General features: G+C 37.5%; 1 protein-coding gene across 1 annotated transcript in view; it reads right to left on the bottom strand.

Annotated features, from left to right (window-relative positions):
• The window catches only part of adam8a (ADAM metallopeptidase domain 8a), a 69,824-nt gene extending 54,069 nt beyond the window's left edge, over positions 1-15,755 (bottom strand). Inside the window, exon 1 of the mRNA XM_062058220.1 lies at positions 15,736-15,755. Within this exon, the coding sequence (XP_061914204.1) occupies positions 15,736-15,740 (5 nt within the window). The 5' untranslated portion in view covers positions 15,741-15,755. The remainder of the gene's footprint in view (positions 1-15,735) is intronic.
• Between the last annotated feature and the right edge of the window lie 5,008 nt (positions 15,756-20,763).

Genomic DNA, 20,763 nt, shown 5'->3' with positions numbered 1-20,763 from the left:
TACAACATGATATTGTTAATGGAAAAAAGTATGAGTTCCATTTTTATTCTGGCTACTTAGCTGCCAGTTTTTCTACCGTAAAAACAAATGTATTGTTTTTCCATCCATTTACACTAATACACCGTTAAAAACAAGATTTTACAGTAAAAATATGGCAGCTAAGTCAACGGTATTTTAATGCAAAACAATTTTTTTTTTTTTTTAATTTACTGTAATATGCTGTGAAGAACATTGTAAAATGTATTGTCATTTTTATTAATTTGATGGGTAGGTTGCTGTAAAATCGTAAGTCAAGCAGATATTTAAGTATTTATTTTTATTTAAACAAAAAAATGTTTGGAAAGTATGATAATATACTGTAATATTTGTTGCGATATTGGATACTATCTAAGTTTAAAAGATATGCAATTTCAAGCGGTACATATATTTTTTCTGTCAAAAAGAAAAAAATCTATTGAATTTAGTGAGAAAATATTAAGTACTTTATTGACACGTATAATTTCCATGTGTTTGCGGGCCAGATAAAATGACTTGAAGTAACACACTTCGTATTAAACTTTTGGCCATTACTAGTTGCCTTTCTGTCGCATGCAATAAATATTTAGCGTGAAAATCTTCCAATTATTCTGTTCAAAGTTGTGTGGAAGTATGGCTCATTTCTTCATAAAATCATGTGTCCGTATCTTGGATGTACGTTTCCTCAGGTCTTTAAACTTCCGTCACCTCTTTTGGGCTTTGATAATGTTGGCCACAGAGAAGTCCAACTGGAACAAATTGAGGTTACATGCTTTAGTCAGCTGCATTTTTTTGCGCTCACGCTTAATGGTGGGAATCTCTGTGTTCACTTCCTCTCAATCAGGCTATTGATATATCTGAGCCACATAGTCTGCTCACATGACTACTTTGATGATGCAGATCATTCATTCTGACCAAAACAAGACATAGTGGCTATTTTTACTATTTATATTTGTAAACAAATGTTTAGTAGCCTTATTAGCGTGTACTGGTCACACACTGCTGTGGGATGGCATTCACTTCTTAATCAGGGGTCTTCACAAGTCAGCCAACAGGGTTGTGTTGCTCACAAAATATTCAGATGGGATGAAGTGAAGACTCTTGGCTAGCCACTCCCTTGTTTCTACACACATGTTCAGTGTGGAGATATGGGCTTCTTACTGGTTAAAAAGTATGTTTATACCTTTCTACAGTGGGATCTTTCTTTTTTAACTGATTATATGTTTTGCAATGATGGATATGCCACCCATAGCTTCCAGCAAAAGGGATATAATGACACAACAGCATAGAGTTGTACAGTATCTATTTTTTCTACATGCGGACTAATTCTGACTTCTATAATTAATGATAGTGGCCCTGTTAAGTCACATTGACTCGACTGAAAGCTACGGTGGCTTGCAAGTGAAAAACACTTTCATGAAACAAATTACAATTACTAAATGAAAACACTTTACAATTTCAGTAAACACACAAAAAAAAATCACAAAACACTTTAAAATTTTAGAAACAAGAACTAAAAAAGACTACAATTTCAGAAAACAAATTAACAAAAGACAAACCACTTTACAATTTCAGAAAACACAAAAACAAAAGACAAAACACTTTACAATTTCATGTTACAAATGACATTTAAAATGAACAAATCATGAAAACACTTTACAATTTCAGAAAACACAAAAACAAATCACAAAACACTTTAAATTTCAGAAACACAACAACAAAAGACAAACACTTTACAATTTCAGAAAACACAAAAACAAAAGAAAAAAACACTACAATTTCAGAAAACAAATTAACAAAAGACAAACCACTTTACACTTAAAAAAACACAAAAACAAAATATAAAACACTTTACAATTTCAGTAAACACAAAAAGAAATCACAAAACACTTTAAAACTTCAGAAACACAACAACAAAAGACAAAACACTTTACAATTTAAGAAAACAAATTAACAAAAGACAAACCACTTTACACTTAAAAAAAACACAAACACAAAAACAAAAGACAAAACACTTCACTATTTCAGAAAACACAAAAAAAGACAAAACACTTTACAATTTCAGAAAACAAATTAACAAAAGACAAACCACTTTACACTTTAAGAAAACACAAAAACAAAAGACAAAACACTTTAAAAATTTCAGGAAACACAAAAACAAAAGACAAAACACCTTACAATTTCAGGAAACAAAAACAAAAGACAAAATACTTTACAATTTATGAAACAAATGACAATTACTAAAGTGAACAAATCATGAAAACACTTTACAATTCCAGTAAACACAAAAACAAAACACTTTAAAACTTCAGAAACACAACAACAAAAGACAAAACACTTTGCAATTTCAGTAAACACAAAAACAAAAGACAAAACACTTTACAATTTCAGAAAACAAATGAACAAAAGACAACACAACTTGTATTTCATACAGCGGAAAGGGAATGTCCCCAATCCCAGATTGACAGCTAAATGGGTCCGTGTACCTCCCGTTCATTCGATTTCGAATTCTTAAATGCAAATCAAAAAAAAGATTTCGGGCCATTTTTTCTATTTTCATTTCTGAAACAAAAGTTGGACAACTATTTAATGAGACTTTTTTAAAATGACAATTTTTAACAATTTTAACAAAGCTGCTAAAAACATGCTAAACGTGAAGGAAAATCTAAAATACTGCTTCCGGTTCAATTGGTCATCACTAGAGATGTTATCGGCCGATAAATGCTTTAAAATGTAATATCGGAAATTATCGGTATCGTTTTTTTTATTATTATCGGTATTTGTCTTTTTTTTTCTTTTCTTTTAAAAAAAAAAAAAAATTAAATCAACATAAAAAACACAAGATACACTTACAATTAGTGCGCCAACCCAAAAAACCTCCCTCCCCCATTTACACTCATTCACACAAAAGGGTTGTTTCTTTCTGTTATTAATATTCTGGTTCCTACATTATATATCAATATATATCAATACAGTCTGCAAGGGATACAGTCCGTAAGCACACATGATTGTGCGTGCTGCTGGTCCACTAAAAGTACTAACCTTTAACAGTTAATTTTACTAATTTTCATTAATTACTCGTTTCTATGTAACTGTTTTTATATTGTTTTACTTTCTTTTTTATTCAATAATTTTTTTTAAATTTATTTATCTTATTACTATTTTTTTTTTAAAAAGGACCCTACCTTCACCATACCTGGTTGTCCAAATTAGGCATAATAATGTGTTAATTCCACGACTGTATATATCGGTATCGGTTGATATCGGTATCGGTTGATATCGGTATTGGTAATTAAAGACTTGGACAATATCGGAATATCGGCAAAAAAACATTATCGGACATCCCTAGTCATCACACAGATAAACACGCATTTTTGCATTTTGGATCAACATAAATGTGATTTGTGTAACTATCTGGAAAAATTAAAAAAGGAAAACAGCACAAAATCCAATTTAATGGCAATATTTTAATGAAAATCAACCCCTTTTTGTTTGTTTTAAAATAGGTCATATATAATAAAAATCGAAAAACTATTTTAGTTTCAGTTTTAGTTTCAGAATTAGATATATGAACGGGAGGTACACAGACCTAAATCAGCCAATCATTTTGTCCACATCCACTGAGTCTTAACTTCCTCTTTTGGTCTGTGCAGCCACGAAGTAAAGACTCAGTGGGTGTGGACAAAATGGGTCCGTGTACCTTCCGTTCATTCTATTTCCAATTCTTAAACGCAAATCAAGGTACTCGAAGTCCGTCCTTGGCTGTCAGCAGGCAGGGTCTGGAAACAAACTGCTGCTGCGAGACAACTCGCTATGGAAGATTGCAAATTGTGTGCCTTTGCAACAGATAGAAAAGTACAACTTGAGCACAATAGATAATAACTATAGCAACGGCCTTTAAGCATAAGAGTTGTGTGATAACTTATACATAATTATTCTAACACCTACCAAAGACTATAAAAAATGGGACCCATTACCTCCCTGCTTGGCACTCAGCATCAAGAGTTGGAATTGGGGGTTAAATCACTAAAATGATTCCCGAGCGCGGCCACCGCTGCTGCTCACTGCTCCCCTCACCTCCCAGGGCGTGGAACAAGGGGATGGGTCAAATGCAGAGGGTGATTTCACCACACCTAGTGTGTGTGTGACTATCAGTGGTACTTTAACTTTAACTTTTTAACTTTATGTTGTCGTTTTTCATTGACTTAGCACACCTGAGTCAAATCTGAGCACCGTTGGTTGAATTTTTTTTTTGCAGGGACACTTTTGGTCAAGTAGTCCTGTGATCAAGCCACTAGTTGGCCAAAATTCATTGACTATTTGTGTAAAAATTTGAGGATATCTATATAATAAGTACAGTAGCATGTCTTCCAAAGGATTGTAGAGCACAACTTCTATTGGGGGAGCCACAAATGTCATTTATTTGTAACCTACAGTCTGTAAACCAACAAGTTGGGAGAGACAAAACATGATTTAAGTGCTCGGGTCCCGAGCCTGTGTCCGTGTGAGAATGCAATAACAGTCCTGTGATCTCAGTCGGCACAGTGACAACGTGAACAAATATGTTGGGGGCCGATTCTTCTGAGATGACAATAGATTTCACGTTGTCTCATGGAGCTCTGAAAGACATGGGAGGGCACCGCGGGGGCCCCCAGAATCAACAACCATTAAATCCCAGTGGAACTTGGTGCCGACACAAAGCCAGGCAGGAGCGGACTTCAAAACGTTTGCGGAGAGAGCGATTGGTTTAATAAGAAAAGGACAGTTTTACCTTCTCCACTTAATCTTTTTAGATTAGATGTTTGGAAGAAGAGGCAGATTAGTGGACGGCGGGGATAAAGAGCAGATGATCGGTTGGAAGGGAGCGGCGGGATGAAGGGGAAGATGAAAGCTTTGTTGTGCTGATGCTTAATGAGCTGGAAAACACAATTGAACTTCTCTGACTGTGGAAATGGCTGTGAGGGCCATCATAAATTAGCGCCAGTGTGGGAGCTTGCCGGCAGACAGAAAAGGGGCTTTGTGTTGCTGCCTCAGAAGTCCACGGAGCCAAAGACCCTTTGGGTCTCCCGTCCTGGTGTTGTGACTTTAAGAAAGCGATCTGATCTGCCGGCCTATTCTGCTGTAAGGAGGAGGCAGAGATAGGACGGGGATAAAGGAGCGACGACGGCTCCTCTCTGACGCTCTCAAAAGGGCGACTCTTCATCCTGGCTTCGCAGGCTTGGCACATGCCTTCTGTTACTAAGTGGCTTCATATTGAAAGACTCGGCGGCCGCTATTCTCTCTCCCACCGGGTGCCAGCCTCTCTGCCCTGGCAGCTGCTGGGCCGCAGAATAGGCCCATAGTTTCGCCTCCGCAGGTGAGCTGCACAGCCAAAAAAACGGGGGCCCCTCAAAGGCCCCCTTTCATAGGAAACCGAGTCGGGGAGAGAGCGGAGCGGGCACACAATGGCCACCTTCTCCCGGGGACAGAGGAGATGGAGATGAGCTTTCGGGGTGCCGCTATAGTGTCGCTTATTGCCATGTCGAGGATGACTTCCCTCCGTCGAGGCTCGGAAGGCGTGGTTCTTTTTTTTCCCTCCCTCAAATATGTTTGGCTGTCCTCTCATCCCGGCGCCGCTGTGCCTTTAAAACTTGACCACACCATTTTTTTTAACCACGGGTGTGAAATGTGCGACACTCTGCTCCGCAACCAATCCGCTTCCCACCCCCGAAAACCCTCCTGCCATGACTCCCTTCAGCCAAAACTTTGAGGAAAGAATGCGCCTCCCTCTCACCTCCTTTTCATCGTTTTGCTTTTTTTAAAAACTTTTATTAGCGACAGCTTTCACTGGCATATGAAGAGTTGGCCAAACGAGGTGGTAGCGGGGAGGGCACGGGACATGCAGAGGGCGAGTGTAAAAGTGGGAAAGAGAATTGCTGTTCTTGTGCCGCATGCTGTGTAATGCGGATGGAAACCGGCAGATAATGAGTCATGATGCGGTTGCATGATAACATAATAATAATGATAATAAATCACTAACGATAATGAGCATGATGATAACTAGAGAATGAGTCAGAATGAATGATTCATGTATTTTTGTAACGTCATGTCCTAATTCTCTATCAGTTTTTGCACCTCTTCAAATATGTAATAAAATGCATATTTCTGCTTTTAGTACTACCCCTATATTACTACTGATGTTAAGATAATATTTAGTGCGAGTAAAGTTAGTGCTTTAAATCAGGGGTCCCCCAAACTTGCATCATTATGCCTCGTTTGTAGGTATATATGAGCTCATTTAATTTCCTTTACTTATGTCCTCTGTGTATTTAATGTATATTTGCATGTGTGGCATTGAGGCAGTGATGCTGCTGCTGTGGCATGATGCCATTTCCATGATCCCTCGTGGTAGTATCTGATGTCTTGTTGTATTTCCTGACCAGAGCTCTTATTTTTGTTTTCATTTCCTGTTGCCAACTTTTGTCACTACTCCTTCTAGCGCCCTCATAAGGTGCCTGATTGGCAACCAGTACACACCTGTTCCTAGTTGCCAATGAGGATGCTTTAGATGCCAGCCCGGTCTTCTGTACATAAACGTGCATCACTTTCCGTATACTTCCTATGCACTTCCCTGCTGAACTACCTCTTTATTTGTGTTCAATATTACCTGCACTTCGCCTGCAGTCTCTGCATCCTGGGGTTCAAACCAACACACAACCGTAACATATGCCAGTGAGTACGAATCTGTGATTAATCATGATTAATCAAAAATATATATACAATAATAATAATCATTTGACAGCACTGAATAAAAATAAAAATAAAAACAATTCAAATAAAGACAACGTCAGATTATTTTCTTTGTCTTACTTTGGCTAAAAATAGAACAAACACATTCTGAAAATATCACAATAAAAATATAGAAAAAAATACCGGCAGCGGTAAAGTTTAGATCCATTAAGGAAAGAAGAAAGTGAATGAATGTTTATAACTGAATAAATTTACATATGCATAAAAATGTGTTCTTCTTTTGTGTTATTTTTTTTAATGAATTAAGTAACGTTTATGACAACATTTTACCAAAACACAATATAGAATGTGAGATACAACAGGATAATGCATGCATTTATCATTTGTTTTCAAAACGGTTACAAGAAAGTGGGACCCCAAAAATGTAATGTGGAACCCCATTTTTATGACTTGATGCAGGGACCCCCATTTTGAAATTCCTAGCACCAACACTGATGGAGTATTGGTGCGTGCAAAACAGCAGCAGGCGGCTGTGGCCTGCGGGCCGGTTCTAATACTAATCAAATATCATCCCGGGGGGCCATAGATCATTCATTCGCGGGCCGGATCTGGTCCCCGGGCCTTGAGTTTGACACATAGGGCATAAGGCAACTCTTATTTTTCAAGGCCCATTTTTGAAAAACTAATTTTTTAAATATAAAAAAGCAGTTTTCCTTGCGTGTCAATAAACTGGTAGATCCCAATAAAAAAAGGAATAGACTCACTCCCCTTCATTGATGACCATCCTAAAGTTAGCATCATAACTGCTCCTCTGTTGTTGGCCAACTTGCCCAATGTTTGAGACAATTTCATGCAGTTCTCAGTGCCAGGTCATGGCTGTGTGTGGGTGAGAGGAAGAAAAGCTCTGACAGGCGCCACATAATAGGATTAATCACGCTTTTGTATTTTGATTAACCACGATTAATCCCAGTAAACTGCATCTTTGCATATTTCAAAAAAGACCCCAATATTTGGAAACCAATTTTACTGTCAGAAATCCATGCCGGAACTTTCGAAACTTGGTAACAGTTGTATCTAAAGTCCCATCAAGCTTTATTTCTAAATGAAATTTGCCACCGGAGTCTCCTCGCTCATCTTTGATCAACAACCTGCTACCCTTTCAGGTAACCATCTCCGGTCAAGGTAAGCAACATGTGCAGTCAACATAAAAAAAATAATTTTTAATTAAAATTTTTTAAAATCTGTCCTTTTTAATCCATTTTCTACCGCTTGTTACTCTCTGTGTCTCCTAGTCGCTCAGGCAAATCATATTATCTAAAAATGCATTTCGATAATGTGACATCGCGCGGCAAGTGCGTGCTCTTTCAGTCAATTAGTGCGCGAGGAATATATATATATATATATATATATATATATATATATATATATATATATATATATATATATATATATATATATATATATATATATATATATATATATACATACACACGTTAGGTCAGAAAAAAACACAGAGGCTATTTCATCCCCTACAGCTAGCCTAAATAGCATGTTAGCATTGATTAGCTTGCAGTCATGCACTGACCAAATATACCTGATTAGCACTCCACACAAGTCAATAACACCATAAAGCTTATATTTGTGCATTCACGGACAGCATAAAAAGTTTGGTGTACAAAATAAGACAAAGAAAGAGTGGCATGAAACACGTCTATCTGTGGCAGCGTCTGAGAAAGTTGTACATGTAAACAAACTACGGTGAGTTCAAGGACAGCCAAAATTAGTAGGACAAAACGGCGCTCGCCAAAAACTCTCATCACTGAAGCATGTTTAATATAAAAAGTGGGATTTCTAACAATTAGTTTGTGTCATGTTTGTCCTCCTACAGAAACCATATTAAAACAAAAAATATATTTTCCACCCCATTTTCATACATTTTGAAAAAGCTCCAGGGAGCCACTAGGGCAGGGGTCGGCAACCCAAAATGTTTTAAAGAGCCATATTGGACCAAAAATAAAAAATAAAAATCTGACTGGAGCCGCAAAAAATTCAAAGCCTTATATAAGTCTTATAATTAAGGCTTACTATCAAAGGCTGACGCAAATATTCGTTGACAGAAGTGCTGTATTTTAATTTTTATTCTATACATTTTTACAACATTGGAAATCATTAGTAAAACTTCTTACATGTTGAGATAACTTCTGTAAAATTACTGGCTCAGAATGGCCAAAGGTATAGATGTGTGTGTCCAAGTTAAAGGAAACGGCAGGCTGTCTTCTTTTAATAGATTTATTACAATCTTTGGCATGCTAGGTAATGTTTGCTGTGGTCTGGAACAACATGACACACAAACAACTATCAGAAATGCAGCCAATATTACATAGAGATAATGTGTCATGAGACATGCAAATATAAATTAAATACAGAGAGGACATAAGTAAAGGAAATTAAATGAGCTCAAATATACCTACAAACAAGGCATAATGATGCAATATGTACATACAGCTAGCCTAAATAGCATGTTAGCATCGATTAGCTTGCTTTCATGCACTGACTAAATATGCCTGATTAGCACTCCAACAAGTCAATAACATCAACAAAGCTCACCATTGTGCATCCACGCACAGAATAAAAAGTTTGGTGGACAAAATGAGACAAAGAAGGAGTGGCATAAAACACGTCTTTCTGTGGCAGCGTCTGAGAAAGTTGTAGATGTAAACAAAGTACGGTAAGTTCAAGGACAGCTAAAACGGCACTCGCCCAAATCTCTCATCACTGAAGCATTTTTAATATAAACAGTGGGATTTCTAACCATTAGTTTGTGTCATGTTTGTCCTCCTACAGAAACCACATTAAAACAAAAAATATATTTTCCACCCCATTTTCATACATTTTGAAAACGCTCCAGGGTAAAGACGAAGGGGTTGCAGACGAAAGCAAGTTGACAAAAGCGTTTAACTTGTCACACATCCTAGCTAGTTTGGCCAAATCGAATCCAACTTCACGATCATAATCTTAGTTTTCCACAAACAATGATGTCATCCTCTTCCCTGTTATTGTTTACATTTGGCACAAGGTTTTGAAGACATCATTTCAGACTCATAAGCTGTCTGTTATAGTGGCGCTGGCTGAGATGTTATCGCTTCCTATTACATTTTTTTCCTCTTTTCTTTCGCTCCTCTTAATCAGTCCCACTCCGTTATTGCAGGCCCCGGGGGAGGTGTTGCTAAACTGCTTTCATAAGCATGAGACCAAAGCCTGCTCAGATGTCCACTAGACCTTTTAAATATCCACGTGGACCCTTAGTCACGGTGCGGCTGACCCCACAGCAATGGTTGACATCATTATAGAAGCAGTACTACATCCCTCACGCCTTCCTAAGCCTCCTTTTCTCACTTTTAAAGAGCAAGGTTAGGCCCTGAATGGGGGGGCCCTCAAGGCAGAACATGGCCACATCTCTGGGGGACATACACTATATTGCCAAAAGTATTTGGCCACCTGCGTTGACTCACATATGAACTTTGAAGTGCCATCCCATTCCTATCCTGGAGCGTTCAAAGTTCATTTCACTGGAACTAAGGGGAAAAACAACCCCACGCCATAATTCCTCCTCCACCAAATTTCACACTCTGCACAATGCAGTCCGAAATGTAGTGTTCTCCTGGCAACCTCCAAACCCAGACTCGTCCATCAGATTGCCAGATGGAAAAGAGTGATTCGTCAGTTAAAGTTAAGTTAAAGTTAAAGTACCAATGATTGTCACACACACACTAGGTGTGGTGAAATGTGTCCTCTGCATTTGACCCTTCCCCTTGTTCACCTCCTGGGAGGTGAGGGGAGCAGTGGGCAGCATGTTTGGTGATTTAACCCCCAATTCCAACCCTTGATGCTGAGTGCCAAGCAGGGAGGTAATGGGTCCCATTCTTATAGTCTTTGGTATGACTCGGCCAGGGTTTGAACTCACAACCTACCGATCTCAGGGCGGACACTCTAACCACTAGGCCACTGAGAGGGCCAGAGAAGGCGTCTCCACTGCTCTAGAGTCCAGTGGCGACGTGCTTTACACCACTGCATCCGACGCTTTGCATTGGACTTGGTGATGTATGACTTAGATGCAGCTGCCCGGCCATGGAAACCCCTTCCATGAAGCTCTCTGCGTACTGTACGTGGGCTAATTGGAAGGTCACATGACGTTTGGAGCTCTGTAGCAACTGACTGTGCTTAAAGTCTTTACACTATGCGCTTCAGCATCCGCTGACCCCTCTCTGTCAGTTTACGTGGCCTACCACTTGGTGGCTGAGTTGCTGTTGTTCCCAAACTCTTCCATTTTCTTATAATAAAGCCGACAGTTGACTTTGGAATATTTAGGAGCGAGGAACTTTCACGACTGGCATCCTATGATAGTTCCATTCTGGAAATCACCGAGCTCCTGAGAGCGGCCCATTCTTTCACAAATGTTTGTAGAAACAGTCTCCATGCCTAAGTGCTTGATTTTATACACCTGTGGCCGGGCCAAGTGATTAGGACACCTGATTCTCATCATTTGGATGGGTGGCCAAATACTTTTGGCAATATAGTGTAGAACGTTGTAATATTTAGGACAGACGTGCTCGTGAAAGCGCCACACTTCATGTACTGTTTGCGCTGAGGTTTTGAGACGAAAGAAAGCATTTCATGTACTGGAGACAGCTGGGAGTGATTTTGTGACTTTGGTAAAATCCCACTTTGGCGAGCGTCTTTCCGCAGGGATAAGTTCATAGGCCTTATGTAAAGCAATAATGTAACAACCCCCTTTGGTGGGGTTTCATCTCGTGTTGGCTGGCTTATTTGAAGAAGATGCAGCGGGTATCATTATTGGGTTAGGCTAATTAGAAAAGAACACTGTGGCCGTTCGCTCTATTTGTTCTTCGTACAGTTTGTCCTCTACTTTAAGGCACCGTTTGTGTGCCAGCGAGGTGGAGTAAACATGGAAGTTATAGTTTTACCAGGGCATCGTTCTGTGAACACGCTACATGTAGACCAGGGATTCTTAACCTTTACGAACCCAACTTTTCCACTACAGGGGCCCATTTAAATAATAGCACTGAATTAGTCATCTTACTCTTGATTTTAATCATATTCGATAATTATATCTAACTTACTTACAGTTTACTACCTTGTCATATGATATTAAAACCATGTGTTAATCACAAAGATTATTCTAAAGGCTTAGGTTAAGCTGATTACAAAAATAAATACGGCCCACTCAAATAATGACACTGAATTAGTAATCTTACTCTTGATTTTAATCGTATTCGGTAATTCTATCTAACCTACTTACAGTTTACTACCTTGTCAAATGATATGAAAGCATGTGTTAATCACAAAGATTATTCTAAAGGCTTAGGTTAAGCTGATTACAAAAATAAATACTAATCAAATACATTGCAAAAAAGGGACTCATAAAAACTTTTGAAAAATAAATGTACCGTCTTTTCCGGGCTATAAGGCGCACTTAAAATCATAAATTATTCTCAAAACTCGACAGTGCGCCTTATCACCCGGTGCGCCTAATGTACGGAATAATTCTGGTTTTGCTTACCGACCTCGAAGCTATTTTATTTGGCACATGGTGAAATGATAAGTGTGACCAGTAGATGGCGGTCAAACATAAGAGATACGTGTAGACTGCACTATGATGGCAGTCACACACAATAGACACGTGTAGACTGCAATATGACTCACGTAAACAACACCAACATTTTATATGTTCCATTGAAAATATAAAACATTACACACGGCACTCAAAAATCTTTAAAAAATGTTTTAGTACGACTTTGGTAAACTATGAAGCCGCACCGCTTGATGGATTGTACTGTGCTTCAACATACGAGTATTATTATGGTGTGTGTATAAGGTAAGACATATTATCTGGCGTTTTGTTTCGAAATATTATGCAAAAGCAACTTTTCTTACCTTCTGGTACCTGATGATCTGTATTTGGGATCTGCATAAGTCCTGAAAAATTGCGCTCATCCGCCTTTGTAGTCCGTGGCGACACCGTAGTTGATAAGCTGCTTCTTTTTTCTCTATCTTCTTGTTATGGGACATTCATCCTCCGCTGTTGCTATTCCTAATATAAAGTACCGGTAGTGTAAAGTTCTTACTTATATCTGTCAGTAAACTCGCCATGAAAGCGCTAAAACATACCGGTGTAGTGAGTTTAAATTATTCACCCAAGGAACTTTAGTTATTAGAGAGTTCCGGTCGGACGGTTTTTCACGGGACACTTTTACGGAGTTGTTGCACTAGTGAGCCATGGATGAGGAGATGCTGCTCCGTTATTGATTCAAGTAAAGTCTGAATGTCATTAAAACATTTAGCTCCATCTTTTGACACTTCTTCCACTCCCGTCCTTGCACGCTACACCGCTACAACAAAGATGACGGGGAGAAGACGCTGCCGAAGGTGAGCCACGTAAATAAGACCGCCCACAAAACGGTGCATCCTGAAGCGACTGTCAGAAAGCGGCTTGAAGATGATCTGTAAAACATGATCTATGCCACATTTTGACCAAAGAACCACCATTACACGTTATGTAGACCACAAGGAAGTGTTTTTTAATTTATAGAAAATAAAAAATAATATGACTCCTTTAATGCGCCCTATAAACCGGTGTGCCCTATGGTCCGGAAAATACGGTACATAAAATGATGCAGTCCTAAAATAAATACATTCAAAATAATTAATTATAATCATTAATAATATGTTGGGTTTTTTTAAATTGTCAATAAAATAAAAGTGCGAATGAAACTACAGCTTCACCACTTTAGTCTTAATTTCTGCGCTTAAGAAATATCCCTATGATTTTAGCTCCAGACTTCTTTGGTATAGTCAATACTGCCACAAGTGGTGGAAAAGTGTATTACAACTGAGTACGGACCACAGCTGAGAAAAATATGTTTTTTGATGGCCCAACAATTAGCCACAGCCCTATGGTTAAGAAACACTCATTTAGACTATGTAAAATCTTAGAACCAAGTAATTTATATGATGCAACGGTGTCAACGCAACGACTTAAACATGGGCTATCATACAAAATAAATAAAGGAAAAATAAACTGACCACATGATATAAATTACTTACGTGCACAAATTGAGCCTCTTGTGCAAAAACTGTCCACAGTGTAATAAATGCACAAAGTTTACTTTTGACCCTTTTTTGTCCTATTTTGGCTTAAACTTAAAAACGTTTCAGACAGCAACACAACGCCGAGAAATAATTTAGCCTTATTAAGTACCACTGAGACGAACAAGTCAGGGAGAGAAGGGGGTGTAACATTTTTGTGAATTCATATGGTTTTCTACATTTTTAATCAACTTCAGTCCTAAATAAAAATGGCAAATATATCATGTTCTTTTTTTTATTTTTTATTTGAACAGTTTTTAATGCCCATTTGACCTTATTTTGTCATTGTTTTTATTTGGAAAAATATGCATGAAATGAGTTATCATCCCTACAGTAAGTCTTAACAGGTTGTGGTACTTCGGTAGAGATTAGGTCTAAATAGGTCTTATTGTGATTATTTATGGAGTACATTGTGGATAAATTGAGAACAGGAAGTGAACAACAGTTTTAGCAACTGTTATGTAAAAGAAAAGGGGTAGGATTAAATTCCTTCCTACTCCTTTTCGAACATGTTGAATAGAGAAACTGGAAATTGTGATGTATCATGTTGTATGCATGCATGTTCCAAATAAACTCAAACTCAAATATATATATAAGATTAGTAATACCAATGTTGACGCATTGTTTTATGTTTTAGGTACGAGTAACTCATTTCATGCAAATCTTTTCAAAATACAAAACAATACAATGCAAAAAAATACAAAACCTATATAATTAGATCGAAATGTATGAAATTGAAGTTGAAAAAAAGGGAAAAAAACTATGAATCAAAAATGTGTTTAAACTTTTTTAACTTCTTGAGAACCTTTTCATCCTGGCGCTACTTAATTGCTATTAAATGATGTCCCCCAGGGGGTTTGATTGCTAAACATAGTGTTAGATTTGTGTTAAAAGTAACAAAGTGTCTTTTTTGCGTCCTGCAGCTGGAGTTTTGTTGGCCCGCAGACGTAATGTAATGGGAAAAAGCTAAAATGTTGATATAGTAATAACTAATATTAATATACACTTTGTCACTTACAAAACAAAGCTCACACTAAATGTTGTCTTTAAATCTAAACGTCTGTTTTTTTTTATATATATAAAAATAAATAAATGTCCCCCGCATATTTTGACTTTTTTTAGACCCTGCGACCCTTGGTGGAAAAAGTTTGGACGCCCTTGAGTTAATAGAATCAAAATAACAGCTTGCTGTCACGATATAATTCTCATTTTTCTTACATTTCTACTGTTTTTTTTCTGACAATATGCTGCAGGCCAGCAAAACTCGAGCTGCGGGCCAGAAATGGCCCCTGGGCCGCACTTAGGACATACGTGATTTATCCCGATGACTCAGTTGTACTCTTACATATGTGGCAACTGTTTTTTAATTTTTTTTTACTAAGCCTAAAAGGAATTAAAAACCTCTCTAAATCAAGTAAGCATCACTGCTTGATGTCTCCTTATCAGCGTGAGTATCTGCTGTCTCTCCTTCTGTCCTGTTTGGACTGCTCAGTATCTCTGACATTATTCAAACAGGTCCAAAGGCTTATTAATAACGAGATAAGTTATAGTTCTGTCAGCGCTGATAGAGGCAAACTAATCAATGCTTTGATGCACATTAGGAGCCAACAGATAAGCTATCTACCGTGTGTGTGTGTGTTGTTGGCTATGGAGCAAAGGAAGGCTGCTGAGATGCTTTTGAGCAAGTTTTGCTTCCTTATGTGCTGTTGCTTGACAATAACTTCTCTCCTGCTCCTTTTTCAGTCCTTTTCCTTGGCCAAAAATGAGCATGACAGCCGACAAATGATTTTTTTTTTTGTAAATAATGTCTTGTAAAAAGGTCACCTCATTTGTAGCCTGGAGAGGGCTGGCGTTCAAACAAGCCGCAATCATCATAACCTTTTCCTGGTTCCACCATGCAAGAAACGTCACACCTGGGAAAATTATGGCCAGTTAAGATTTTCAATCCGACCCGCTGGACATTTCCAAATAGTTTTTTAGACCTTTAAGATGGAAACTGTAGCTGATGTTTTCAAATTACCATAAGTCTTAAACTATAGAAATTATTTCAATGGTTGGAATCTGCGCTTTTGAGTTATTACGGTAATTGGGTCACAGCAGCTCAGACAAGTCACCAAGCAGTGTAGGCAGGGTTTGTTTCCAGCGCAGCCAACCTAAAACGCGGGTGTCAGGGACAGACGCGAAAGCAAAAAGCTCTGCAAAAAGTTTTTGCAAAAAGTTCTGCAAAAAAGTGATATTATTTCAGATTGTAGGTGGGTTTTTTTTACCCTTTGCGTTCTTCTTTTGCCGTTTTTGTTGCATTTTTGTTGAGTTTTGCTTAATTGTAAAAGAGAGGAGGTGGTCTGAATAGTGAAGAGGAGTGACGTTCATATGTTATTAACATTCAATGTTTTATCGTTCATAGTTAATATTGTAAATCCCACATTCTTTATTGTAATGTACATTCTGGGTGTCTGATTCAGTAAACAAAATGTTGAGGTTGTCTGTGATAATTTTTTTTTGCATTTTATAAGACATTATTGTGTAATGTTTTAGTGTTCCTCAAAAAAGGGACCCAAGCGCACATACTGTACAGAATATTTTTACAGGTATATAAATATATTTATTTATTTATATTTTATACACACCGGTACCGAGGCACATTTTTTTTCTTTCAATGCGGCACCCGAGTCAAAATAATTGCCCGGGTCGGTATTAGACACACGCGCAACACAAAAGGACAGCGCCAAGTTTGGAATAAATGTTAATTTCTACAAAGTTTACCTTCTAATTGTGACAAAGAGACATAGACGATTGTTTGATTAGTTTGTTTATATGCACCGCCCGAATGGTAACATGCACGCCTTTGGTAGTGTCAGCTGTGTCGTAAGTGGGGATGTTTTACCGGGCTTTTGTACAGTTCTGCCATTTAAATACCGGTATGTATAAATGTAAATATACAGTACACACACCTTCTAATTCAATGTGTTTTCTTTATTTTCATGGCATCAAACTATGAATGAACACATGTGGAGTTATGTACTTAACAAAAAAAAGTGACATAACTGAAAACATGTTTTATATTCTTATATAGCCAACCTTTGCTCTGATTACTTTATTGCACACTCTTGGCATTCTCTCGATTAGCTTCAAGAGGTAGTCACCTGAAATGGTTTTCACTTCACAGGTGTGCTTGAAGCTCATCGAGAGAATGCCAAGCGTGTGCAAAGCAGTAATCAGAGCAAAGGGTGACTTTTTTGAAGAAACTAGAATATAAAACATGTTTTCAGTTATTTCACCTTTTTTTTTGTTAAGTACATAACTCCACATGTGTTCATTCATAGTTTTGACGCCTTCAGTGACAATCTACAATGTAAATAGTCATGAAAATAAAGAAAACGCATTGAATGAGGAAAAGGTGTGTCCAAACTTTTGGCCTGTACTGTATATAGCTATTAAAGTTCACTAATAAGGTTGCTTGAATCAAATTAAAAATGTTGAAAAATACCTAAAGGCCCTATCAAAAATACAAAATGGTCGGTTCCACCTGGATAGTGGCAAAACTAACTTGGAACACTTCACTCAACATAAGCGTCATAACGTCAGCGTTCACACACAGCACCAACATATTGGAACAAGGAGAGGTAAAAGAAATTATTTAAACATGTAATGAGTCTAATTTTGACGTGACGTGGCTCGGTTGTTAGAGCGATTTGAGGGTTCTAGGTTCGATCCCCACTTACCGCCAGCCTAGTCACTGTCGTTGTGTACTTGGGCAAGATACTTTACCCACCTCCTGCCAGTGTCACCCACACTGGTATAAATGTACTGTAACTTAGATAATGGGTTTCACCATGTAAAGCGCTTTGTCACTAGAGAAAAACGCTATATAAATATTATTCAGTATGTGCGGCAGCATTGGAGAAAGTTATGTTTAAGTTTCACCTTTGCAACTCATTGCACATAACTGTGGTGCGCTCAAGACCCTCGATTAAAGTTAGAAGACAGGGGAAGACTTAATCCCAGGAGCTTTAATAATAAGACCATAATAATAATGATGTATTATTATGAGTCTTATTATCCACTGATTACAATCGTATGTGAACTGTATCAGATAATCTCTTTACTTTGCGCTTTACTATAAAGTAAAGAAAAACTTAACAGTTTTATAATCATATTTAACTGAATAATGACTTATGAGTGACTAACTGTTATAGGATTACTTAAATTCATATTGTGGCCACTTTATTTTGAATTTGTTGGCTTTTTTGCAAAATAAAAACAAAAAAAACCTAACTTTATATGTTTTTTTTAAATTACAAAGAAAATCTATATAATGTTTTTACAATATAGTAATAACGTTTTCAAAAGCTAGTTTACACCAAATCTGTGCAATAATTATTGCTTTAGTGCAGTCCTTCTCAAATAGTGGTGCCCCTTTGGGAAGGGGGGTTGTGGGGGCATGTGACCTGGACGAACATGCCTTTTTTTGCCATACCAGAATATGATGAAGCGTACAGTATGTAGAACTTTGCTTCACTGTAAACACGGTGGGAGACGAGAAAAGACTGGTATGTTGTTTCCTTTAACGTTAATAAACTTACAATGGAAGGTAGAAATATCACAGAATAACATTACAAAACATCTTTGACAAAACATGATGGTATTGCAAGACCATTTTTTGTTTTGTTGGTTGGATCGGCTGTGAAGCGCTGTGAAGCTGATTAAAATGACTACCGTGTTTTTTTCTGATGATCTTTTATTACATCTTAATAAAGCAGTTCGAGTAACAATCGACATTTTATTTACAAGCGGCAAAGCTGGCCAGCAGTGTTCGATCCAATGACGTCGTCTCACGCCGATAAAATTGTCTTGTCTTGTCCTTAAAGCGACTTGTCATGGCTTTGGACCTGAGACTTCTGTCATGTCCCACTTTCTTTCTTTCTACATTTCTGCTCGCTACTTACCGCGCTTGTGGCTCCACAGTAACTGGACGCCATTAGATTTCATTACACTACGGAACAGGCCGAGGGTAAAAAAGGAGTCAGGACGTTAATTTCAATTTTTCGTCGTTATAGAAGCTTTCAGTTAACGTGTTATCACGTTACCTCCGACAGCCCTAATATTTTTACATTTTTACAAGAAAGAAAGTGTTTAATTTTCCGATACAAATATAAACTTGACATACATAGATACAAACTTTTGATTGGACAATTAACAAGTAAAAATGAGCCAACCATTGTTCTCAAAACAGTTTTAACGTCAATGAATAATGACAAAGATTAAATGCGACAGTTATCCACATCACAAATGTTGGCATATGCATCCCACTTTTTGACATTGTTGCTTGTAAAAAATAAGGACAAGCTAAACACTACACAACATAAACACAATTAAACATTAACAGCAAATATCAGAGCGAGTCTGCTTAATTTAAAGTACCGCTGTATATTATTTGTCTTCTCTTTTTTCTTGTTCTTTTTCTTATCTATACTTTCTTATTTTTCCCCCTTTTTTTTCTTCTTTTACTTATTCTTAACAAACTTACGATGTTATGCAGAGGTATGGTTGTAACAATTTTATACACAAATAATTACAGATGTCCGATAATATCGGACTGCCGATATCATTGGCCGATAAATGCTTTCAAATGTGATATCGGAAATGATCGGTATCGGTTTCAAAAAGTAAAATGTATGACTTTTTAAAACGCCGCTGTACGGAGTGGTACACGGACGTAGGGAGAAGTTCAGAGCGCCAATAAACCTTAAAGGCACTGCCTTTGCGTGCCGGCCCAATCACATAATATCTACGGCTTTTCACACACACACAAGCGAATGCAAGGCATTCTTGGTCAACAGCCGTACAGGTCACACTGAGGGTGACCTTATAAACAACTTTAACACTGTTACAAATATGCGCCACACTGTGAACCCACACCAAACAAGAATGACAAACACATTTCGGGAGAACATCCGCACCGTAACACAACATAAACACAACAGAACAAATACCCAGAACCCCTTGCAGCACTAACTCTTCCGGGACGCTACAATATACACACCCCAACCCCGCCCACCTCAACGTCCTCATGCTCTCTCAGGGAGAGCATGTCCCAAATTCCAAGCTGCTGTTTTGAGGCATGTTAAAAAAAATAATGCACTTTGTGACTTCAATAATAAATATGGCAGTGCCATGTTGGCATTTTTTTCCATAACTTGATTTGATTTATTTTGGAAAACCTTGTTACATTGTTTAATGCATCCAGCGGGGCTTCACAACAAAATTAGGCATAATAATGTGTTAATTCCACGACTGTATATATCGGTATCGGTTGATATCATATTGAATATTGCTATACTGTATAAAGTAAGACACATGCTGAATAAGAAATTTCTGCATATGTTATGTTATTCTTTTATTTTTCCATATTTAACATATTGTGTTGAAGTTTGGGGAAATGTTTATAGAACAAACATAGACCCAATAATTAAACTTAAAAAAAGGGTCATTAGAATAATACACAAAGCGTGCTACTATGAACATACCAATCCATTATTTATAAGTTCTAATGTGTTAAAATTTTCAGATATTGTGTTTTTAAAAACAATGGAAATTATGTTTTGAGTAAAGAACAACAGCCTTCCAGCTTGTATTCTTAGGTTATTTCAATTAAGAGGAGAAAACTATAACTTACGGGTTATATTGATTTTTGAAAAAGGTAAAGTAAGAACGGATATAAAATACAAATGTATTTCAGTTTTAGGAGTTAAATGGTGGAACAAGCTCAGGGATGAGCTGAAGACATGTAGTTCTTTGTTAAGGTTTAAGAAAACCTTGAAAGGTGAAATAATTGAAAATTATAAAATTTAG

The sequence above is a fragment of the Entelurus aequoreus genome, linkage group LG09 (genome assembly GCF_033978785.1).
Source record: "Entelurus aequoreus isolate RoL-2023_Sb linkage group LG09, RoL_Eaeq_v1.1, whole genome shotgun sequence".
Classification (NCBI taxonomy): domain Eukaryota; kingdom Metazoa; phylum Chordata; class Actinopteri; order Syngnathiformes; family Syngnathidae; genus Entelurus; species Entelurus aequoreus.
This window is presented reverse-complemented; position numbering and strand designations above follow the sequence as displayed.